The sequence below is a fragment of the Cololabis saira genome, chromosome 8, assembly GCF_033807715.1.
Source record: "Cololabis saira isolate AMF1-May2022 chromosome 8, fColSai1.1, whole genome shotgun sequence".
Classification (NCBI taxonomy): Eukaryota; Metazoa; Chordata; class Actinopteri; order Beloniformes; family Belonidae; genus Cololabis; species Cololabis saira.
Genome location: NC_084594.1, coordinates 13,946,189 through 13,967,065, shown reverse-complemented (window position 1 = coordinate 13,967,065; position 20,877 = coordinate 13,946,189). Strand labels below are relative to the sequence as shown.

At 38.7% G+C, this 20,877-nt stretch overlaps 1 protein-coding gene across 4 annotated transcripts in view; it reads right to left on the bottom strand.

The window, feature by feature from the left end:
- The window catches only part of slc12a5a (solute carrier family 12 member 5a), a 239,261-nt gene that overhangs the window by 10,542 nt on the left and 207,842 nt on the right, over positions 1–20,877 (bottom strand). For 2 of the 4 annotated variants that reach the window (XM_061726813.1, XM_061726816.1), the window contains exons 10-25: positions 20,302–20,400; positions 16,694–16,751; positions 16,421–16,595; positions 14,426–14,544; positions 14,089–14,187; positions 13,865–13,984; positions 12,737–12,841; positions 12,277–12,445; positions 11,768–11,963; positions 10,533–10,702; positions 9,261–9,392; positions 7,891–7,998; positions 6,088–6,213; positions 3,124–3,356; positions 1,289–1,303; positions 958–1,091 (exon numbers count right to left, since the gene is read on the bottom strand). In XM_061726813.1, coding sequence (XP_061582797.1) covers positions 958–1,091; positions 1,289–1,303; positions 3,124–3,356; positions 6,088–6,213; positions 7,891–7,998; positions 9,261–9,392; positions 10,533–10,702; positions 11,768–11,963; positions 12,277–12,445; positions 12,737–12,841; positions 13,865–13,984; positions 14,089–14,187; positions 14,426–14,544; positions 16,421–16,595; positions 16,694–16,751; positions 20,302–20,400 — 2,058 coding nt within the window. The remainder of the gene's footprint in view (positions 1–957; positions 1,092–1,288; positions 1,304–3,123; positions 3,357–6,087; positions 6,214–7,890; positions 7,999–9,260; positions 9,393–10,532; positions 10,703–11,767; positions 11,964–12,276; positions 12,446–12,736; positions 12,842–13,864; positions 13,985–14,088; positions 14,188–14,425; positions 14,545–16,420; positions 16,596–16,693; positions 16,752–20,301; positions 20,401–20,877) is intronic. The other 2 variants (XM_061726815.1, XM_061726814.1) reach the window with 2 other exon arrangements.

Sequence of the window (20,877 nt, the reverse complement as noted above, 5' to 3'; positions counted from 1 at the left end):
AGCTCACTTTGAATCCAGACGGGGCTCCCACGGGCCTTCCTTCCCGTTCCCCTGCTGTACAGGACTGTCTCAGAAAATTAGAATATTGTGAAATTATAATTAGAAAATTAGAAAATTAAAATTAAAAATTTGAATTAAATTAAATTAAATTAAAATTAGAATATTGTTCTTTATATTCTGTAATGCAATTAAAAAAACTAAAATGTCATACATTCTGGATTCATTACAAATCAACTGAAATATTGCAAGCCTTTTATTATTTTATTATTGCTGATTATGGTTTACAGTTTAAGATTAAGATTCCCAGAATATTCTATTTTTTTGAGATAGGATATTTGAGTTTTCTTAAGCTGTAAACCATGATCAGCAATATTAAAATAATAAAAGGCTTGCAATATTTCAGTTGATTTGTAATGAATCCAGAATGTATGACATTTTTGTTTTTTGTGATTGCATTACAGAAAATCACAATATTCAAATTTTCTGAGACAGTCCTGTATATTTGTGTACTTAATTTTTTTTTTTTTTAAGACACGTTATACCATGTAATTGAAAAGAGCTGAAATTTGTGTTTTTTTTTGTTCTATTTTTTGGTTTTGAGGAGTAAAAATAAAGCTGGATGTTTCTAAAACATGTTTCCAAACTCTGGTCACTGCTTACTTTTTCATTTGAAGCATCAACGGATCATATTGGAGACATTAAGATTTGCTCCAGGAGTATATTTGCTCATGAATTCAGCTGCATTTTATTTTCAATCGTTGGATTTCATAATTTCAAAACTTAAGCACAAAAAACCCTCTTGGCTTAATTCTCAGGACTCAAACAGCCGCCTGGATCTGAGCACAAGTGACACCGGTGTCACAGCTGATTACTTTTGTTTCTAAAGGAAGGCGGCGCTGTCACGCACACATTACAGACTCGGACCAGTAAACCTACTTCTGTCCCCATGAAGGATACAGTTCTCGTCACCTGTCCGGTTCTTGGGCGGCCCCGGCATGTTGAGCAGGACGAGTTTGGCCTCTGACGACTTCTTGAGAATGACTTCATTCAGCCGCAGTGCCGTGTGCATGCGTCTCACGTTGAACTGGTTCCTGAGACGAGACAGAGGGACAGATTTGATATTCTGAAGCATGTGAAAAATCATTTTGTGGCACTCAGAGCTGATAAACATGGAATATGCTCATTTATTTTCAGTTTCACTTAAACAAAGCTCTCCTTGTCATGCGGCTAACTGATCAGTATTAAAGTTAATGGTGTGAATAAGGTTTAAGAGGACTGCAGTACTTACAGGTTCTCCCACTCACTGCAGCATGGTAGGAACAGAAACACAACATCATCAACACTTAGCTGTCAATGTCTTTACTAAACGTGACGTCTCCTTCTAACAACAAGCTCGTCAGTAATGGGGCTGGGGATCGATTCAAATGTCAAGAATTGATTCAATTCTGATTCTTAAGATTCAGAATCGATTATCAAGATTTGATTCGATCCGATTCCGATATTGATTTGGGTTACTGTTATTAAAACTGTTTTTTGAGCTGTTGCATGAATTACAATATATGCAGAGGTGGACAGAGTACTCGACCCCAGTACTTGAGTAAGAGTACAAATACTACTGGTCAAAATTTACTCCGTTACAAGTAAAAGTAGCTCAGTCAAAATATTACTCGAGTAAGAGTAGAAAAGTACTTGCTTTTAAAGGTACTTAAGTATGCAAAAGTAAATGCTTTTAAATTTACTTTAAGTAAAAGTAAGAGTAAGAGTAAATTTCTTATTTTCCACATCAGTAAATTACTATATTTTTTCTAAATTAATTTAAGGATCTTTTATCTCTTGTTTCTGAGAATTAACTCTTTGAAACCAGCTGCACTGATGTGCTGCTTTTAGAACCACAATGTTATATAAAACCTGCAGAAACACCAAAAACAAATCAAATGAATGGGATCATAAGAGGACAGCAGATGATGCAGAGTTTATTAACAATCATGAACTGAAACCAAATGAACCTGCACCAACTAAGTCTGGATCCCCCTCAGGGGGAGGCTTGACATATTTCCACTTTACGTACATCCCAGTGGAGAGCGTGCACTGTGATAGGTCTCCTCCTTTGACAAAAACAGCTTGTGTCCAATAGGATTTTAGGGAAGAAGAAAAAAAGCAGACCTGAAAGTAACGAGTACTTTTCAGCCTTCCTAGAAATTTACTCGAGTAAAAGTAAAAATATTTGTCTTGGAAATGTATTCAAGTAAGAGTAATAAGTACCAAAGAAATCTAATACTCAAGTAAAGTACAAATCCTCTGGATATGTACTTAAGTACAGTACTCAAGTAAATTTACTCCATTACTGTCCACCACTGAGTATATGACTGTAGTTATGCAAAATATTACTACTAGTATTATATTCAGATTAAACAGCAAGTATTGGCAGCTAATGATGCTGTAAGGACCAATCAGCTCCCAGAATGTTGATATAACTGCTTTCAGAAACATCGTGTGGATCAGAATTACCAAACAGATCCAGGGAGGAAACAGAGGCGGATGAAATCGGTTTTATTTTTTCCCACATTCCATTTTTATTTGTTCCATTTTCGGTCTATTTTGGTTTTTAATTTTTGAGAATTTGGTTTTTAGCTTTTTTTGCAAATGTAACCCCAAAACAATATATAAAGTAATGAAATATAGACAATTTATGCAATTATAACCTATTATACACTTTAATGTTTTCATACCTTTAAAGATATTTAAAGGCAAAAACATGGCACCAGTTATTCTCGTGTCCAACAAAACATTCCTTTTTTGGGGATAAACAAAAAAATAACCAAAAGTTGTAATGTAATGATGAAAAAAAAATAATACATAAATAAAAAAATTAAAAAAATCGATCTTTAGACATATGAATCGATTTTTAGGAATTAATATGAGAATCGATTTAGAATTGGGAAATCGATTTTTTCAACACAGGCCTAGTCAATGTCTTTACTAAACATGACGTCTCCTTCTAACAACAAGCTCAAAATCTTCTACTCCATTGAAATTGTTTTTTCAGCCTGGAAACCTGGGGCTCTCTTAGTCAGTAACAAGAAAGTATTCCTAACGGTTGATTGGGCGCTGCGAGATACTCACGGCTTCATGTTGAAGATGTCTTTGAGGCCCTCGGGTGTGGCCGCGCCGGGAGGCTTGGCCGGCTCGCCGTCGCACTTCTCGGTCCAGGTCATCTGGACCTGCTCCCCGGGGCTCTGAGCCGCCTCGCCGGGGGTCAGCGGGGTGGCCGGGGTGGCGGGGCTGGCCGGGGTGGTGTTGTCGTGGATGAGCTGGACCTGGGCAGGGGGGGACACAGGGGAAGATGCCGACTTTGACTATGAGACGAGAGGAAAATAGGACGGACGTGGATTTACATGTGTGTTACATGGGAGGTTGAAAGAGCCACAGTTGAGGTGAAAATGTGGGAACGCAGATCACAGAGAGCCACAGTGTTAAAGGGAAAGGGGAGGAAGGAGAGCTGGTGTTAAACGCTTAAAAAAAACAGGAAATATTTATATTCATTTACTTTGTATTCATATTTTTGAGCAATTTATGAGTGTCCACTCTTCTAAACATGATTCAGCCTTCACAAATGAATGATGACGAGCTCAAAACATCAAGAGTATTTGTCCTTCTCTTGACAAAATCAACAGAAGTTTAACAGAATCAAAACAAGAGGAAAATTAACAATTTAACACAATCGTTAAGTATTTTAGGTATTTACGGAAGAGTGTTAGGGCCATGCAGGAGAAAAAATATTTGAGAGGGGAAGATTTTTTTTTATTGTGCACTTCGAGAAAAAAGTCGAAATGTTGAGAAAAAAGTCAAAATTTTTACTTTATTCTTGAAATTGTATTTCAACATTAATCTCGACATTTCGACTTTTTTTCTCGACATTTTGACTTTTTTCTCGACATTTCAACTTGTGCACAATAAAAAAAAAATCTTTCCCTCTCAAATATTTTTTCTCCTGCCTGGCCCCAATACTCTTCCGTAGGTATTCAAGTGTTAAATAAATATAAATACTTAAATTTTATTTAATACAAAGCATTAAATGGATGTGGATAACACGCTGGGGTATGGTGAAGAAGCTGATGTCCATCCAAACCGCTCCACAAACTCCATACTCTAGATAATAGATAATACATAACCACTGTAGAGAGCACGATGAATAAGTGGGTTATAAATGACCTGGTTTGTCTGAACTTAAAACAAAGCAGAATAAAATGTGAAACCTATAAATTGTCAGTTCAACAATAAAATGAAATAAAAATCGAGCAGAAATGTGCCTTCCACACTGGAATCAAACTTTTCAGTTATAAGATATTTAAAATCACCCTTGTTTGCTTTGTTGCAAAGATTTAGATGATTATATCACGATCACTCGTATGTTTATATTAGCACAGGAACTGGTGGGGCTCCATCTGAAATCAATCAGTTTACCCTCCAACCAGCTGAGGCGTTGGTGGGTTTACTCTGGATGGGCGGAGCCCATTGTAAAACAGATGCAGCTTATGAATTCCAGCACAAAGGTTGTGCAAAAACCAACCAAAACTCACCTGAATTACAGATCAATATCTGTTTAGTATTTCAAGCACCTGCATTGGCTTACGTCAGCAAATCATAAAAAGCGGCGCAGTTGAAGCGTGTATAGAAATCCCACAAAAACAAAGGACAGCTAATCAAATCTGATAGGAAATCATGATGTCTTTACAGTTCCAACAATGTATTGTTAGTGGGTTTACTGGCCAAATAACATATTTACCGAGGCCGTCCTGCTCCTCGAGTGGCGCCGTCCTACATGTTTTAGATGTTTCCCTGATTCAAATGAATGGTTATCATCAGAGTTGGGTAGTAACGAGTTACATTTACTCCGTTACATTTACTTGAGTAAGTTTTGGGAAATTGTGTACTTTTAGAAGTAGTTTTGAATCACTATACTTTTTACTTTTACTTGAGTAGATTTGTGAAGAAGAAACTGTTCCTCTTACTCCGCTACATTAGGCCACATTGAGCTGTTACTTTTCTTTTATCCCTTTTATCCGCGTCAATCTCATGACATCACTGAGTGATTGTTTGGGAAAACTGTTTGTTTTTTCATGTTTTGTCACATTTACACAGACTGAGTTCATGGGCTTGTTCTAGTTCTGCCTGGTTAAAAAAGAAAAGTACAAAAAGTATGAAATTTTGTGCTACTTGTGCTTAATTTATTTTTTTATTCTGTTATTATTTTATTTATTTTATTATTTATTAAAGTACTTGAATTTACTTTAAGATTATTTTAATTTAAGCTATTTTTTATTAATTTTAATTTATTTTATTATTTTATTGATTTAATTTGCCTGAAGATGATTATTTTCTACTTTTGTCTGTTTGAATGGTTGTGTTAAAAAAATAAATCAGACGTTACTCAACAGTTACTCAGTACTTGAGTAGTTTTTTCACCAGGTACTTTTTTACTTTTACTCAAGTCATTATTTGGATGACTACTTTTTACTTCTACTTGAGTCATATTATTCTGAAGTAACAGTACTTTTACTTGAGTACAATTTTTCGTTACTCTACCCACCTCTGGTTATCATCAGCTTGTCAGCTAGGTCTGCACAAGTCTGTTACTGACACCATCGTTTGTGTCGGGTGTGTTCGAGCAGGGAAACGTCTAAAACAGGCATGGCAGCGACACACGAGCCCCGGCGTTGTCCACCCCTCTCATGTGTCAAACACATCCACCAATGAAGGGGATGCTCCCTTTTATCCAGGCTTGAGTCCGGCGCTAGCAGGAAAACTGACTCTGCTCACTACACTTGTCATACTAATTTGCAAAGGATAAAACTGCCAGCTGGATGTAGCTCTCCGCTACTGTGGACCTTTTAACACGACTCCTCAAGGTTTGAGTCTGTCATAAGTCAAACTGCTGCTTTAAATGTCTGTCCCTGTGTTTCTATGCTCCTGTCCAGATTTAGTAAATCCTCTTTGCTTTTTTATCGCAGCGCTTCCAGGTGCTGGGGATTGGTCTTACAGCTTGGTTTTTGATCAGCGGCGCTGCCCTGCAGAACCCCAGCCTACCTCCTCTTCAGGCTTCTCCTCCTTGCCGGCCGGGGTCGGCTCCTCGGTCACGCTCAGCTGGGTGGTCACAGCGGCCGGGTTCTTACGGCGGATGGAGCCGCGGGACGAATCTGTGATGCTCTGGATCTGTGACGGAGCGGATGCAGAAGAAGGGGAGAGATAACAATGAGGCAGAGATATTCTTTTTGAATGAATGCATGAATGAAGGCATTTTTATTTCGGAACATGTATATAAAATGAAAGTAAAAATAATAAAAAAAAGATAAACATTTACATCTTCATATAAACATATGTTCGAAAAAAAGGAGTAGGAAGAAGTGTACACTTTTTCCTATTCCCTACCCCTTTATAACACTATGGATTTACATTATTGCTATTACAGTATTATATCTACACAATATCCATATAAATATAATCTATATAAATACTCTGTAAACATGCCTATTATTAAATAATTATCCATATAAGTATATAGACAATATAAATATTACATAAATGTTATATCAATATCTAGAAAATACAACTATTATATACATCCACTCCTTTGTTTCAGAAACTTTATATTCTCAACATTTATAACATAAATATTTATCAGACATGTGTTTTTATTTATAAGGTCTTAAAGGAGGAAAGCATTCCTGCTCACCTCAAAGATTATTTTACTACAAACTCTCAGGTCCATTCTTATGCAACCCGTCGAGCGTTAGATCTGCATCCTCCAAAATGTGTTACAACCAGGGCTAAATATGCACTACGGTACAGGGGGGTCAAACTATGGAATACATATTCCCATTTAGCAAAAAAATGCTTCTCTGTACAAGGTTTTAAAGGATGTCTGAAACACCACTTAATTTTTGTTTTGTAAATGGAACTGCTCCGGCATAAGTAATGGATGTACTGACACATTTTATCGTTTTGTGTAATCTCCTTGAAATTATTTTTTGTTTTTGTTCATTTGGTTTGTTATTTAGTCGTTTATTTTTTGATTGTTTCTTAATTATTAAATTGTACTCTATCGTTTTTCATATATCCGATCATTTCTCTTTTGTGTAAATTCTTTGTAATTTCCCTTTAATTTCTATCATTTATAGATTTCTAACTGCTCATTTGTATATTTTGTTTTTATAAGTATGATATTAAATTTTATGTTAACTATAGGTGGAGGCACCTGATAAGCTCTTTTGAGTTTTCGCCTCTTCCTGCACTTTAATTTGTAAAGTTGGTAATTTTATTTGTGTAATGTTTAACTGTGCAAATAAATAAATCTAAAAATCTAAATCATCTATATAAATATACACTATATAAACTACATAAATATCTCTATAAATATATACCCACATACTACTACTACTACTACACTACTACTAATATATACTACATACCCAATAAATATATAACATACATTACATAATTTCAACTATCCTTCTCAACAGATAATATATACTGTTGAGAAGGATAGTTGAAATGACTTTTGCTCTGCAGCAGATATTTACTGGCCGTCGCTGGAATCGGAAACATAAAATTCTGAGCATCACCATGTCAGAAGGTGTTGAACTGGTGCAATGAAACGTCAATCATGCTGTCACACGCAAAAGCAGGGCTGATGCAACTGCAGTCAGCTTCCTGATAGAGACCATAAATATGGTGGGCAACTGGTCTGGTTTAAGCGCGGACGAGCTTCGGTCCGGAGGGGTTTGAGTGTCATGAGAAGTCAAATCAAGCCGTGCAAAGCTAAGCTGGACTGTCGAGTCGCGTCAAGTTTATGAGCGCATGGAAAACGGTGGCACAAACAAACTTGCTTACCTCCCTCTCCCGCTCAGTCTTGGTCAGATTGATCTGCTTCAGCATCTGCGATCGTTGTTCCATCACCAGGGTCTTCTCGTAAGTGTAGGCTGAGATGTCGCTGTCTTGCTGTCATGAGGAAAATAAACAGTTTTTCTTTTTTAAAATAGGTTGGGGTAGGGCTGGGCGATATGGACCAAAAGTCATATCTCGATATTTTCTAGCTGAATGGCGATACTCGATATATATCGATATTTTTTCTGTGCCATAATTGGGGTTTCCCCCAAAGCATTATAGCATAGCATCTCTGTTAGCTTCATTTTCTTCTGAGGCAAACCCTTAAAAAAACAATCAGTTTTAATACAAAGCCTCGTGCCAAATGTCACACAGGTTCCGTTATTAACAGAGGTCTGCACAATATCAAAATGTATAAAACAAATGAAATAAAAATAAACTGCCTGCATATATAGAATAAAAATGCTTCTTGAATAAAATAAAACAAATATCCCTTTCCTGCATAACAATTAAATTAAAGTACACTGTACGATTAATACAATGTAGACAGTAACAGGCAGACTTTTCCACTGAGGTTGACAGTTGTGCAAATAACAAAATATTTGTGCAAATCTCAAATAAAACATTCAAGTCAATTTGTCACAAAATAAGCTATATCAAAATCAAAAAAAAAAAAAATTAAATCGATATAAACGATATTGTCTCGTACCATATCGCGTTTGAAAATATATCGATATATATTAAAATCTCGATATATCGCCCAGCCCTAGGTTGGGGCATTTTGTGCTGGTAGTATTTGCTCTTGAGCGACGGTGTTCCCGTCTCCGCTGACATAAATGTAGATAGAAGCTGTCGCCGTTTGACAAGAAGTTCAAACTGCAGAAAGTCTGATAGTTGCTCGAGTCAGACCTGTTTTTCAGGACATTCATGAAAAGTATGTTGATGAACTGAAGGCTTCCTGCCTCCCTGAAGGACGTTAAAGTTTAATTGTAGGTTTGCAAATTGCCAGACTCAGCCTCCCATGTCTAGCCTCGGATAATTAGCAGGAAGGAAGGTTTTGGACTGGATGGAGCATTCTGACACTTTAGCGCATTTCATTCGCTGCATAACAGCATTTAATAAGCTTCAGTACTCAGTGTGCACAGCGGTCATTTCCTCCCTGCATGAATCAAACAAAAAAACAAACAAACAAATAAAAAAGAGACATGCTGGTAGTGTTTACTGAAGCAACTGGCCGAGCCTGAGGAACTGCTGGATTTTCTAATTATGTCCCTAGCCAAGGGTTCTGACATTAAAGTGCTTGGAAATGTACTTCTGTGGAGCATGTGTGCAGTGTTGCTTATGCAATGGTGCAAAAAAAACAAAAAACAAACTACCATTTCCACAACTTCCACCATGGCGTCGATGCGGAGATGATAGAGGAATGTGGTCAGGTCCTTCTTCATCTGAATGCTGTTGTCGTCCATCTGAGCCACGGTGAAGATGCGCATCTTGCACTTCCTCCAGACCTGAAGAACGACATCATTATTTCAGACATGGTCTCACAATCAGGAGAACTATCTGAAAATCTCACTTCAGGAGAAAAACAAAAAAAAACACAAACAAAAAAAAAAAAAAACCTGGCTCCTTTTAACCCCCCCTTTTTTTAATTTATCTTATTTATTTATTTACTGTAGCTTTATTGATTTTTTTTGGCTGCTGTCTCTCTCATTAAATAACCACCATTGACTACGTTACATGCAGTCAAAATTCGGGTTATTGCTAATATTCCCGTTACTGAAACATTCAGAATATTCCGTTTACATGCGTGAGCAAACAGGGTTATCCCTGTATACATGGTAATTAATCATTTGGGATATCTGGATCAAACCAGAGACCGTGATGACGCAATTACCGTCATTTCCGCTTCTTCTTCCTGTATCCAAATTCAAAACAAATGCTGCTTCGCGCAACTTTTCGCTCACCTTCTTGTAACTCTCACTATCCCCGTACTTTCTACCGTCTACAAATGCCAAAATGTTCATATCCTTCATTACATTTATGAAGTGATTAGTCGCCTCCTCGCTCCAAAAGTGTGGCGTGGTCTTGCGTTTCTCCGTGTTTATAAGAACGTCCTGGACTCAAAAGACCAGGATTCCTTGTGAACAGAGCATGCGCAGAAAACAAATTCATGTTCCGTTTGATCGGGATATTCCGTTTGGCGTTTACATGACCGAATATTTGGGTTTTAAAAGGAGTAACCCAGGGGTAATATTCGGGTTTTTAAAAACCGGAATATGAGCAAATTCGAGTTATTCAAAGGGGTTATTGGTGTTTACATGGCCGTGCAAATTCGGGTTATTGCCAATATTCAGGTTTTAAAGGGTTATTGAGTGCATGTAAAAGCAGTCATTGACATTGATGTTTTGTACTGTTTCGTTTGTCTGTTTGTTTTGTTTGTTTTCTAGTGACTCCTCTTGTCCTGTACCTGTATGTGTTTTTGTTTTGCACATTTGTATTGTTACCTGTTTTGCATAAAAAAAAAAAAATCTCACTTCAGGAGGAAAAAAAGAGCTGCTTTTTAGATCCTTAAATATGAAGATGTATGAATATAAGCAAAGTGAAAGTGGGAATGGATATGTATTCCCTCATGGGTAACTTGACGGTACCTTGTGCTGCCGGAGGAGGAAGGGCAGCAGCATCAACATGCCTCCATCGTGGACGATCCACCACACGTCGATGTGACCCTCAGTGAAGCGCTCACCGTTAGACGGGAAGGCGGCGATGTTCTTGGGTACGAGCAGAGCGAGGCTGGCCGCGGTGGTTTCTCTGACCAGCTCTGCAGTCCAGAGGGAATACAGAAATACCATCTGGTTACTGTTTGACATCTGAAATCTCTTTATGAGGAAGAATGGCTCTGACGGTTTTACTTTGAATCAATTCTTGGCTGTAGATTTGAGACCAATAAGTAATAACTTTACATGTTTTTGTTACTTTTAACAAATTCATCACCACAAATGTTTCTTTTCAGCTTGGATACGTGACTTATACTCTTTAAGGGTGTGCACTAGTGTGCAACTTCTTTTGATGTTTCCCTTTTAGGGCTGTTGTGTTGTGCATTTGGCTGCATGTGTCCAGGTTTGGGGACACTGGCTCGTCACTGGGGCAGTGAGCTAATGTGGGAGTCAGTGTCCCGATCCTGGACTATAAAAAAACAATGGATGAAGTATTACATTACGTGACCCATTGGTTTGTGAAGAGCAGTTTTGAAGCCCAATTTTCTTCTTACAGGGACAAAGTCAATGGGAACAAGTCAATCAAAGTTGGCTTTGCCTTCCAGCTCCTTCAGCTGAAATATCCCCAGAGCTGCTGCACATGTTTACAGCAGGATTTACTCTTATACATGTTCTATGCGGTAAAATCCAAAATCGCTGTCACATTTAGTCGACCCTGGGTTCATACAAGAGGCTGGTTGCTTTGCTAAGAGGGGTAGCATGACGATTATGGGTGAGGAGACGATAGCGGCTTGCCATTGTCTGAGCCAGCTGTCAATCAAATCAATTTAGAAATAAATGTATTGATTTATATCATTTCTCCTAGCATGGTTAAAAAAAATTCACCCCCTTCAGAGTTGTCATGGGTGTGAAATCAAACGTTGTAGACCAAAAATGTTTTTTGAACCAGGCTGTAAGTACGTTTATTTCTGCAAACCTTCTGATTGGATGGTGACTGACTACAACAGGCTGAGGAAATGAAAACATCTCTGTGCTGCGATGCTCCAGTTGCACTATTTATCTTTGAGCCCTATCCTAAGAGTTTACACAAATAAAAATATGGTGCATTTAGACTTAAGGTCTTTCAGACACAATCTTTTTTTTTATTTTATTTTCTCCCTGCAACCCACCGATGAAGTTCCTCCAGGTCTGGTCCTCATCTCCTTGCTTCCAGTTGCGTGGCCAGGAAACCAGTACAGCGTTATGTTTCAGGCCTCCCAGCCCACTGGCCTGGAGCAGATGTGATGTAGCATCGCGCAGGTTTGAGGACACGGTCGCCTGACAGAAGCCTTTCACCTTCTCAGTCTCCATCAGCTTACGCATGGCCTATGATAAAGTAAAAACAGGGAGAATAATGCTCACAGTACAAAAAAACAAGAAAGATACTAATAATATGCAAATAAAGGACCAAAATAATCATAAAAAAAACCTTTTAAAAACTTGTATAACATTTACAGTAGTACTTTTCTTTTGTTCTATTGCATTTTTTCACACGTTATCATTTTAGATGAATCCTGCCTCACATTCATCCAATTTATCATTCTGTTTGAGATGTTTTTTTTATGTTTTTAGATGTTTTTTGTTATAATTGATGTCTGGAGTTTGCAGACTGTCATCAGCTTATAAAAAAACTCCTCGCCTGCTCTGCGCGCTGAGTCCGGTCGGAGTTCTCCAGAAAGCTGCCCTGCAGAGCCGTCCCAACGATAGTTAAACCTTTTCCCGCCTTGAGCTGGTTGGTCAGGGACAGCAGTCGAGGCTGCTCCACATTCTGCTCTGCGTCCGTGCTCACCAGCACCAGCAGCTGTGGCCTGAATACGGAGAGAGAGCAGACCATGCGACGCACGGGGGAGACGACGGCCGAGACGGACGGAGAAGGGAAGAAAAGAGGAGTGACAAAATTCGCAATGTTAAAAGTCCTTGTTGGGAAAAAGAAATGGGGAAAACTAGCATGAGAGGTTCATTGGGAAATCTGTATTCACAAACACTTTGTGTTGTTTGACAGCCGTAACGAGGGAACGACTGAGCATGTTCAAACATGTTGTTCATTTCTATGTTAATTAGAGACAGGATAAAACAACACAGAGTGTGTATTCATGTACCTCCAGTTCTTGGTGTGTGGGGGACCTTCCTCCAGCCGCATGAGAGCGAAGCGCGCCGCACTCAGAGACAGACCTCGTATCCCGTCACCCCATTCTTTCTCGGCACTGTGACACACCCACAAGTGCCAATCAGAGCTCGGCAGTCAAAACACCAACGACAGTTTTGCAGCTTCGTTTTTGAGTTTAAAAAGTGATACAGTCAGCCCACCAAAACAAATGAACGGATGTCTGTCATGTCGCAGTGTTTGATGATGACTGGTTAAAGTCGTCCAGCTTAGAGAATCAAAACACTCAAACACTCAAACACTACGACTTCCAGCATGTATCGATTACTGAAGGAGTCTCAGAGGTACGGACACCGATACATAGACAGATGCACTTTCATAAACGGTTACAAGTTAAGTGGAAAAGCGAGAAAAAAACAACAAAAATACATGTTTTCCTATAAATCCCAAACCAAAAACAAGGAAACTATTAGAAATTAATTTTGAGTTAAGCTCCAATTTGTATTTATTAAATGACACACTGGATCTTCAGTTAGACCGGAAAAAAAGCAGGATATTAATTATGGTCACATACTTCGCTAAGAAATGCATACTTTTACTTTGGAAAGATGATTCCCCTCCAACTTTCAAGTTTTTTTTGGATCAAATTTCAGTTTTTTTACCATTGGAAAAATTAACTTTGGAAAAATACAACCGTGGTCATATTTTTCAAGAATTTTGGTTTTCATTATTTTCAAAACTGGATAATTTTTCCAAAGGGGACCAATGAGTATCTCTATTTTCGAACTTGTGCGTTATATGTATGTATGTTTGCATGTATGCATGTATATATATATTGTTTGATATCGCTGTTGCTGCCATTATATTTTTTATTTATTTATTTTTTTAGTATTTATTTAATTTTGTTCTCCCTTAATGTATGTTTTTTTTTTTTTGTTTTGTTTTTTTTTTCCCTACGGTAATTATGGAGAGGGTAGGAATGTGGGTAAAATAGAAATTGTGAATGTGAAAATGTGAATTGTGAAAATTATTGTGAAATAAAAAAAAAACAAGGAAACATCACACTCAATACAATAATCAAAAACTTAATGCCAATATCTCCTGGGCTTTGAGGACAACTCACCCTGCAAACTCGATATACTTGTAGATGGAGCCGGCGATTACCATGGCGACGATGGCATAGTACCAGGAGCAGAGGAACATGAGAGTCAGACACAAGCTCATCCCCAGGAAAGACAGAGCCCTGCGGAGCAGAAGCGAAGACTTTAAAATGAGACGTTTGATTTGAAACAGGAAAAAAAACAAAAAAAGAGCTGCTTTTTTTTACTTCGTAGCTGCTGAACAGACCAGTGATAGAACTTGAAGCGGGGTCTCCAGTTCGGAGTCCTCAGCAGCGTCTGGAGGGCGCACGCCAGGTTGACAAACATGTAGCACATCAGGAAGAACCTGGAGGACACACATTTAATCAGTTTACGGCACAGCTCCGCTTATGTAATGTGACCTAATGCGATTCAAACGCAATCTAAAGTGGTGTGCTACCAAGGCAGAAACACGATCTGCAATCTTTGTGTAACAAGATGAATCCTGTGCTTATTAAGTTGGGCATCTCCATACGAGGAAATATAAAACGGACTGCTCTGAACCCTCCAAATGTTCTTTTGTTTCCTAAATAGATGTAACTCACATGGAGAGAATGGGAGCCACTGCGTCCAGGGAAGCGATGAGGATGCCAGTCTCGCAAATACAAGCTGTCAAGAGGAGGGACCATGTGGGCTCCCCGTTGGCCTTCCCATGACCGAAGATCTGGAAGAAAGACACACAAAAAAACATGTGATCACTACTGTTCTGTAGTGCAGTGATTCTCAACCGGGGGTCCGCGGACCCCTAGTGGTCCGTGGTGTAATTGCAAGGGGTCCGTGATAATAAAGTACAGTAATCCCTTGTTTTTCGCGGGGGTTACGTTCCAAAAAGAACCCGTGATAAGTGAAATCCCTGAAGTAGTAAGCTTTATTTTTTAGATCAGCCCCGCCCCACCGCGACCCGATTAATTGGATTTGAACGGGAGAAAATGAAAAATACAATAAGTACAGTAGGACAAACTGTGACTCGCACGTATTTCACTGCTCTTCTGACTGCTGCTGTATCCTGACTCGCTCTGTAGCGTCTTTTTCTTCTAACGCCCGCGGTGCAGGTGTGTTTTTTTGAGAGAAGAACATAGTTATGGGTAGTTGTTGTCGGTCTTTTTTCTTCTGGGCAAAAAGATTCTTATAAACCGACATGCCACGCCATGCCATCGATTATATTTGAGAACTGTAATGAACGATTCATCAAAGGGTCCCGTTCTTGAGCTGCTCACTGAAGCTCATTGGCCGTTCTCAGCACTGTTGCTAAGCGACCAACGTTATTGAGACAGGAAGTGAAGAAGCGCCGAGACTGTTTAGCCAATCAGAATGCAGAACACGATGCACAATGCAAATCCGTGAAGCAGGGAGACGTGAAAGGTGAACCGCGTTATAGTGAGGGATTACTGTATATATATTTTTAAAAAGATCCTCTGACATTTGTAGAAATAGATTATTATTTTACTCAAATGTGACCGAGACCTTTATCTACCTAAACTACTGAGGGTAACATGACTTTCTTTTACTCTTTAAGTGTAATTCGTTGTATTTTACTAAGAAATATTGCACCCATGTTGAAGTTAATGCATGACACTATTAATACAAATGTAACACGATCTGCATCCTTTTCAAATTATGAGCCCCCTAGCGTTTCAGTGGGTATACACCCTTCATTTCTTTAAAATGCTTTTATTGTGAAATATTTGCAGGAAGCTGTTGGGGGAATGCTCTTTAACTTTAGTGGTTGCTCTCAGTCCCAGTATCACTACATTTGTACGGTTGTACGTAGGGTTGCCACCTTTCAGAAATAGAAATAAAGGACGCCCCGTTTTCAGCAGCGCAGGCGCCAAAAAAAAGCCCCAAAACTTCTAAACTGCATATAAATGCGTTTATTTTATAGGAAAACACAAAATGCTTTGATTTAAAGTTTAAAGTGCTTTAATAGCATTGAACTTGCATGACTGTACAGACAGCCAACCATACTAGCAACTGAAATATCCTCCTATGCTTGTACGTCCACATCAGCCAAGATGTATATACATACAGGTGAAGAATATGGTGTAAAAGTTAATTTATTTCGATAATTCAACTAGAAAATGGTGTAAAAGTTAATTTATTTCAATAATTCAACTAGAAAATGGTGTAAAAGTTAACTTATTTCAATAATTCAACTAGAATATGGTGTAAAAATTAACTTATTTCAATAATTCAACTAGAATATGGTGTAAAAGTTAATTTATTTCAATACTTCAACTTAAAAGGTGAAACTAATATATTACCTAGTCTTATTACATACAAAGCAAGATATGTTAAACCTTTATTTGTTGGCATTAATGTTTCATGTGTTTTATTTTGTTCATTATTGTTAAATTTAGTGTTGATGTGTGTGTGACAGACGTGTGTATGGGGCGTTAATGAAAATCCGGAAAAATCGCGTCCCGTATTAGTTCAATACGGGACGCAACATTTTTTTCTCAAATAAAGGACAATTCCGTATTTTACGGGACGGGTGGCAACCCTAGTTGTACGGGGTACGTCACAAAGAAGCGCGGACTGACCCGTAGAGCGGGCACGATGCCGTCCTTGGCGATGGCCTGCATGAGACGGGGAGCTCCCGTCAGGCTCTGAAGCCCCGCTCCACAGGTGGAGAAGAAGGAGCCGATCACGATGACCCAGGGTGACGGCCACGCCAATGTGCCAATCACCAGGTTGCCGTGGACGCCTTCTCCGAACCTAAAAGAGATCAGCAGTATTTACAAACGGTATCAGAAGCAGATTAATGTCTTCTTTATCTTCAAAATATCTCGGCGATAAATCGGGGATGGACTTACTTGTCCCTAAGGACCACTCCCTCGATGCACGCACCGAACAGAATCACGCTGGACATGTCTGAGCAGTCGAAGATGAGGAAAGTAACATTACCGCACAGAAATAGTTTTTTAATGGTGACTATTGATTATTTGACTGATGTTCGTTCGTTCGTTTTTATTTATTTCGAACATGTATAAAAAAAAAAAAAAAGAAAAAAGATAAGAGAAACAAATACAGGTGGGCATTCCACCACATAAAGAATTAAAAAAAAAACACATCAAAAAACATATTTCAGTTACATGTTCGAAAAGGAGTGGGAATAACTATAAACTTATTTAATCCCATCCCCTTTCCACAACTAAACATACATTATATGCCTGTATTTACGTTTTATACTATACACTAATTTGTATAAATAAATATATATCATTTTTACAAAAATAACCTTTTTAATACCAAATGTAAGCTCTATCATAAATATAATATACAGTAACTATGATATAAATATAATATGACTATGATATAAATATAACTATGATATAAATATAATATGTATATCTATACAAACATACAAAGACAACATGACGAAATAGAAAAACGCACACAGCTGCTGATCTTTAAACACTCTTCACTTTTATACCTCAAATAAACTATGTCTTTATATTTCTTCTTAAATTGTTTTATGTTTGTACATTCTTTTAACTCCAAATTCAAATCATTCCACAGTTTGATTCCACAAACTCATTAGGGGTGTAACGGTACACAAAAATCTCGGTTCGGTACGTACCTCGGTTTGGAGGTAACGGTTCGGTTCATTTTCGGTACAGTAAGAAAACAAAATGCAAAATATAAACGTGCTAGTTTTTTATTACACACACACAAAATAACATAACATAACAAAATAGCTCAGACTTAAAAAAAATATCTCCCTGATGTGCAAAATTGAACAGTTGCAACACTGAACAGTTTAAAGTTGTTGCTCGGATTAAATAACATTTATAAGGCTCAGACTTATAAACAACAAAATCTTAAATCTTAAAAACAAATCTTTTCTACATCAAATGTGCAAAATTGAACAAATGCAATACTGAACAGTTTAAAGTTGTTGCTCAGATTAAATAACATTTAAAACCCTGCTTTCTGCCTTTGCAGAACGCAGAACGCAGCGTTCTGCGTTCTGCGTTCAGACGGCGTAGGGTACGCGGCGACGCACACCGCACCTCCGCCGTCGGCTCGCCGGCGATTTAACGCGGAACCATAATTCAGGTGAAGCTGCAGTCTGTCAGCGGTGATCAGGCGCGTCATTTACGCCGGGGACGGTGGGGACGCGTCCCCACCACTTTGTCTGACGAGCAGATTTGTCCCCACCACTTAAAAAAAAAAAAATTAAGTAAGACGCGATTTGTCCCGTATTTTCATTAACGCCCCATACACACGTCTGTTACACACACATCAACACTAAATGTATCAATAATGAACAAAATAAAACACAGGAAACATTAAGGCCAGCAAAATCTTAGTGGCGGGACAACAGGACCTGCTGTCTGTGCCCAGATCTGTATATGTGTGTGACAGACAGCGCTGCGGGGAGGACTCGGGCTTCACCTCCAGGTAGGAGTTGGGAATTGGGAATTAAAAGTTGCGTTCAGGCCCGGTTCTACGAGGGTGCATAAGCATGCATTGCACCCTCATTTTATGTGTCTTCATGCTCAGTTGAAAAGACGAAAAGTCTGAAAAAACTGACAAATGCGCCTGATTTATGGTTCCGCGTTAAATCGACGGCGTAGCCTACGGCGTAGGTTACGCAGCGTCGCGTACCGTACGTTCGCATCCCTGCGTATCCTACGCCGTACGCTTTGCGTTGGTGCAACGCGGAACCATAAATCAGCCAGTGTCCGTCACTCATCTGCTTCCAGCGCGCAGTTTGCTGCAGCAGCAAGACGCTGCTCTCTGCTGCTCCGTTAACAAAGTAACCATGGATATTCCCAAGTGGTTCAGCACAACGACATAAACAAGTTTACAGGACTGTCTCAGAAAATTAGAATATTGTGATAAAGTCCTTTATTTTTCTGGAGTCCAAAAATGTCATACATTCTGGATTCATTACAAATCAACTGAAATGTTGCAAGCCTTTTATTATTTTAATATTGCTGATCATGGTTTACAGTTTAAGATTAAGATTCCCAGAATATTCTAATTTTTTGAGATAGGATATTTGATATTTTCTTAAGCTGTAAGCCATGATCAGCAATATTAAAATAATAAAAGGCTTGCAATATGTATATGATGTTTCCGACGACCTAAATAAGACCGCGCAGATGGCTTTTAATATGGGGACAATATCGCGTCAATACGCATCATCTAATGCAATGCCTATTATTTATCATGAAACCTCAATTCGGAAGTAATGGGCCTAGCTCGTACCCAGCACTTTTCAAACCTTACTCAGGTTTATGGTAAATGTCCCCAGCACTTCTGAAATCAAACTGACGCCCATGGCGGTGATACTGACACAGCGGGTCGGAGCGGATTTGGTCATGATGTTTAACCTGTGTTTTCTGATTAATAAGCACGGGTTATTGCCAATACTAGCGGCATTAGCCATGACGTCGGCTACAACTGTTGCTTGTTGTTTCTCGGTGTGAGCGCAACTGCATATGTGCAGCTGCAGCAGCGCTCTGCAGCACAACGTGCGGTCCTCTACTTAATATGTCCGTGTGGAAACTCGTTCGGTACGCCTCCGTTCCGAACCGAACACGCTATACCGAACGGTTCAATACAAATACATGTACCGTTACACCCCTAAAACTGATACAAAAAAAACTTCTTTTTGTTGTACGCACAAATAAAGATTTGAAGTTTAGGTTTCCCCTTAAATTATAACCCCCTTCCCTCCCAATGAATAATTTCTTGTGTCCAGACAGTGATGACACTGGACGGAAACAATTTGAAAATCTTTCTTCTAAAGTTGCATTTATTTACCTGATGAACCCATTAACTAAGTTTGGTGGGAAAAGACATGAACTGATTTTGCTTAGGATGATATCTCAGAGGTTAGTGAGACCGTAACAAACATCCCTCAGCTTTATTAACTTGCGCTCGCTCAGGCAGCCACATGATGCAATTACAACTCCTAATGAAATTTGTGAAGACCACAGGCTGATTATTTAAAGTAACGCTGGAGAACATCAGACACGGCTGCTTTTGTAGCGACACATGTTTAGTAGTTAGCTTTTGAAAACTTTAAATGAAGCCAAGAAGAATAACAAACGTGAGCATACTCTTTAACAAAACAAAAACAGGCCACAGCAGAACAATATTTTCTCTGAGGCCTCGTCACCGTGATTTTAAAGTGAAGGCCAAATGTCATCCCCCATTAATCACGGTAATCCTGCATGTGTACTTTTCAAAAACTGCCAGATTTAGACTGGTGTGATCACAGTTATGACCTTTCTACATTTCAAAATCCTGACCTTTAATGATGAGACTCCCACAGGCCACCGTGAGTGTTTTTTATAGCTACAGTGACAAATACTTCAGTTCTTCAGCCACGGATCCTATTGACAGTCGAAAAATACAATGACTGAGCCCTTGGGCGTCCGTCAGAGGAGGAGCAGTGAGAGGATACAGACGATGGAGGTGGTGGTGATGGCTGCAATGGTCCCAATAGGGATGGACTTCTGAGCATCACGCAGATCTCCAGAGCGGTTGGATCCGGCCATGATTCCTGGAGAAAAACAAGGTGAAGTTCCAACAATACTGAAGAAAAATAAAGAAATGTGACAGAAAGTCGACAGACTTATGTAGAAGTAGGGCTGGGGATCGATTCAAATGTCAAGAATCGATTCGATTCTGATTCTTAAGATTAGTGTTATTAAAACTGTTTTTTCGGCTGTTGCATGAATTATATGACTGTAGTTCTGCAACATATTAATACTAGTATTATATTGAGATTAAACAGCAAGTATTGCAGCTAATGATGCTCTAAGGACCAATCACCTCCCAGAATGCTGATAGAACTGCTTTCAGAAACGTCGTGTGGGTCAGAATTATCAAACAGATCCAGGGAGGAAACAGAGACGGATGAAATCAGTTTTATTTTTTCCCACATTCCGTTTTTATTTGTTCCATTTTTGGTCTATTTTGGTTTTTAATTTTTGAGCATTTGGTTTTTATCATTTTTTGCAAATGTAACCCCAAGACA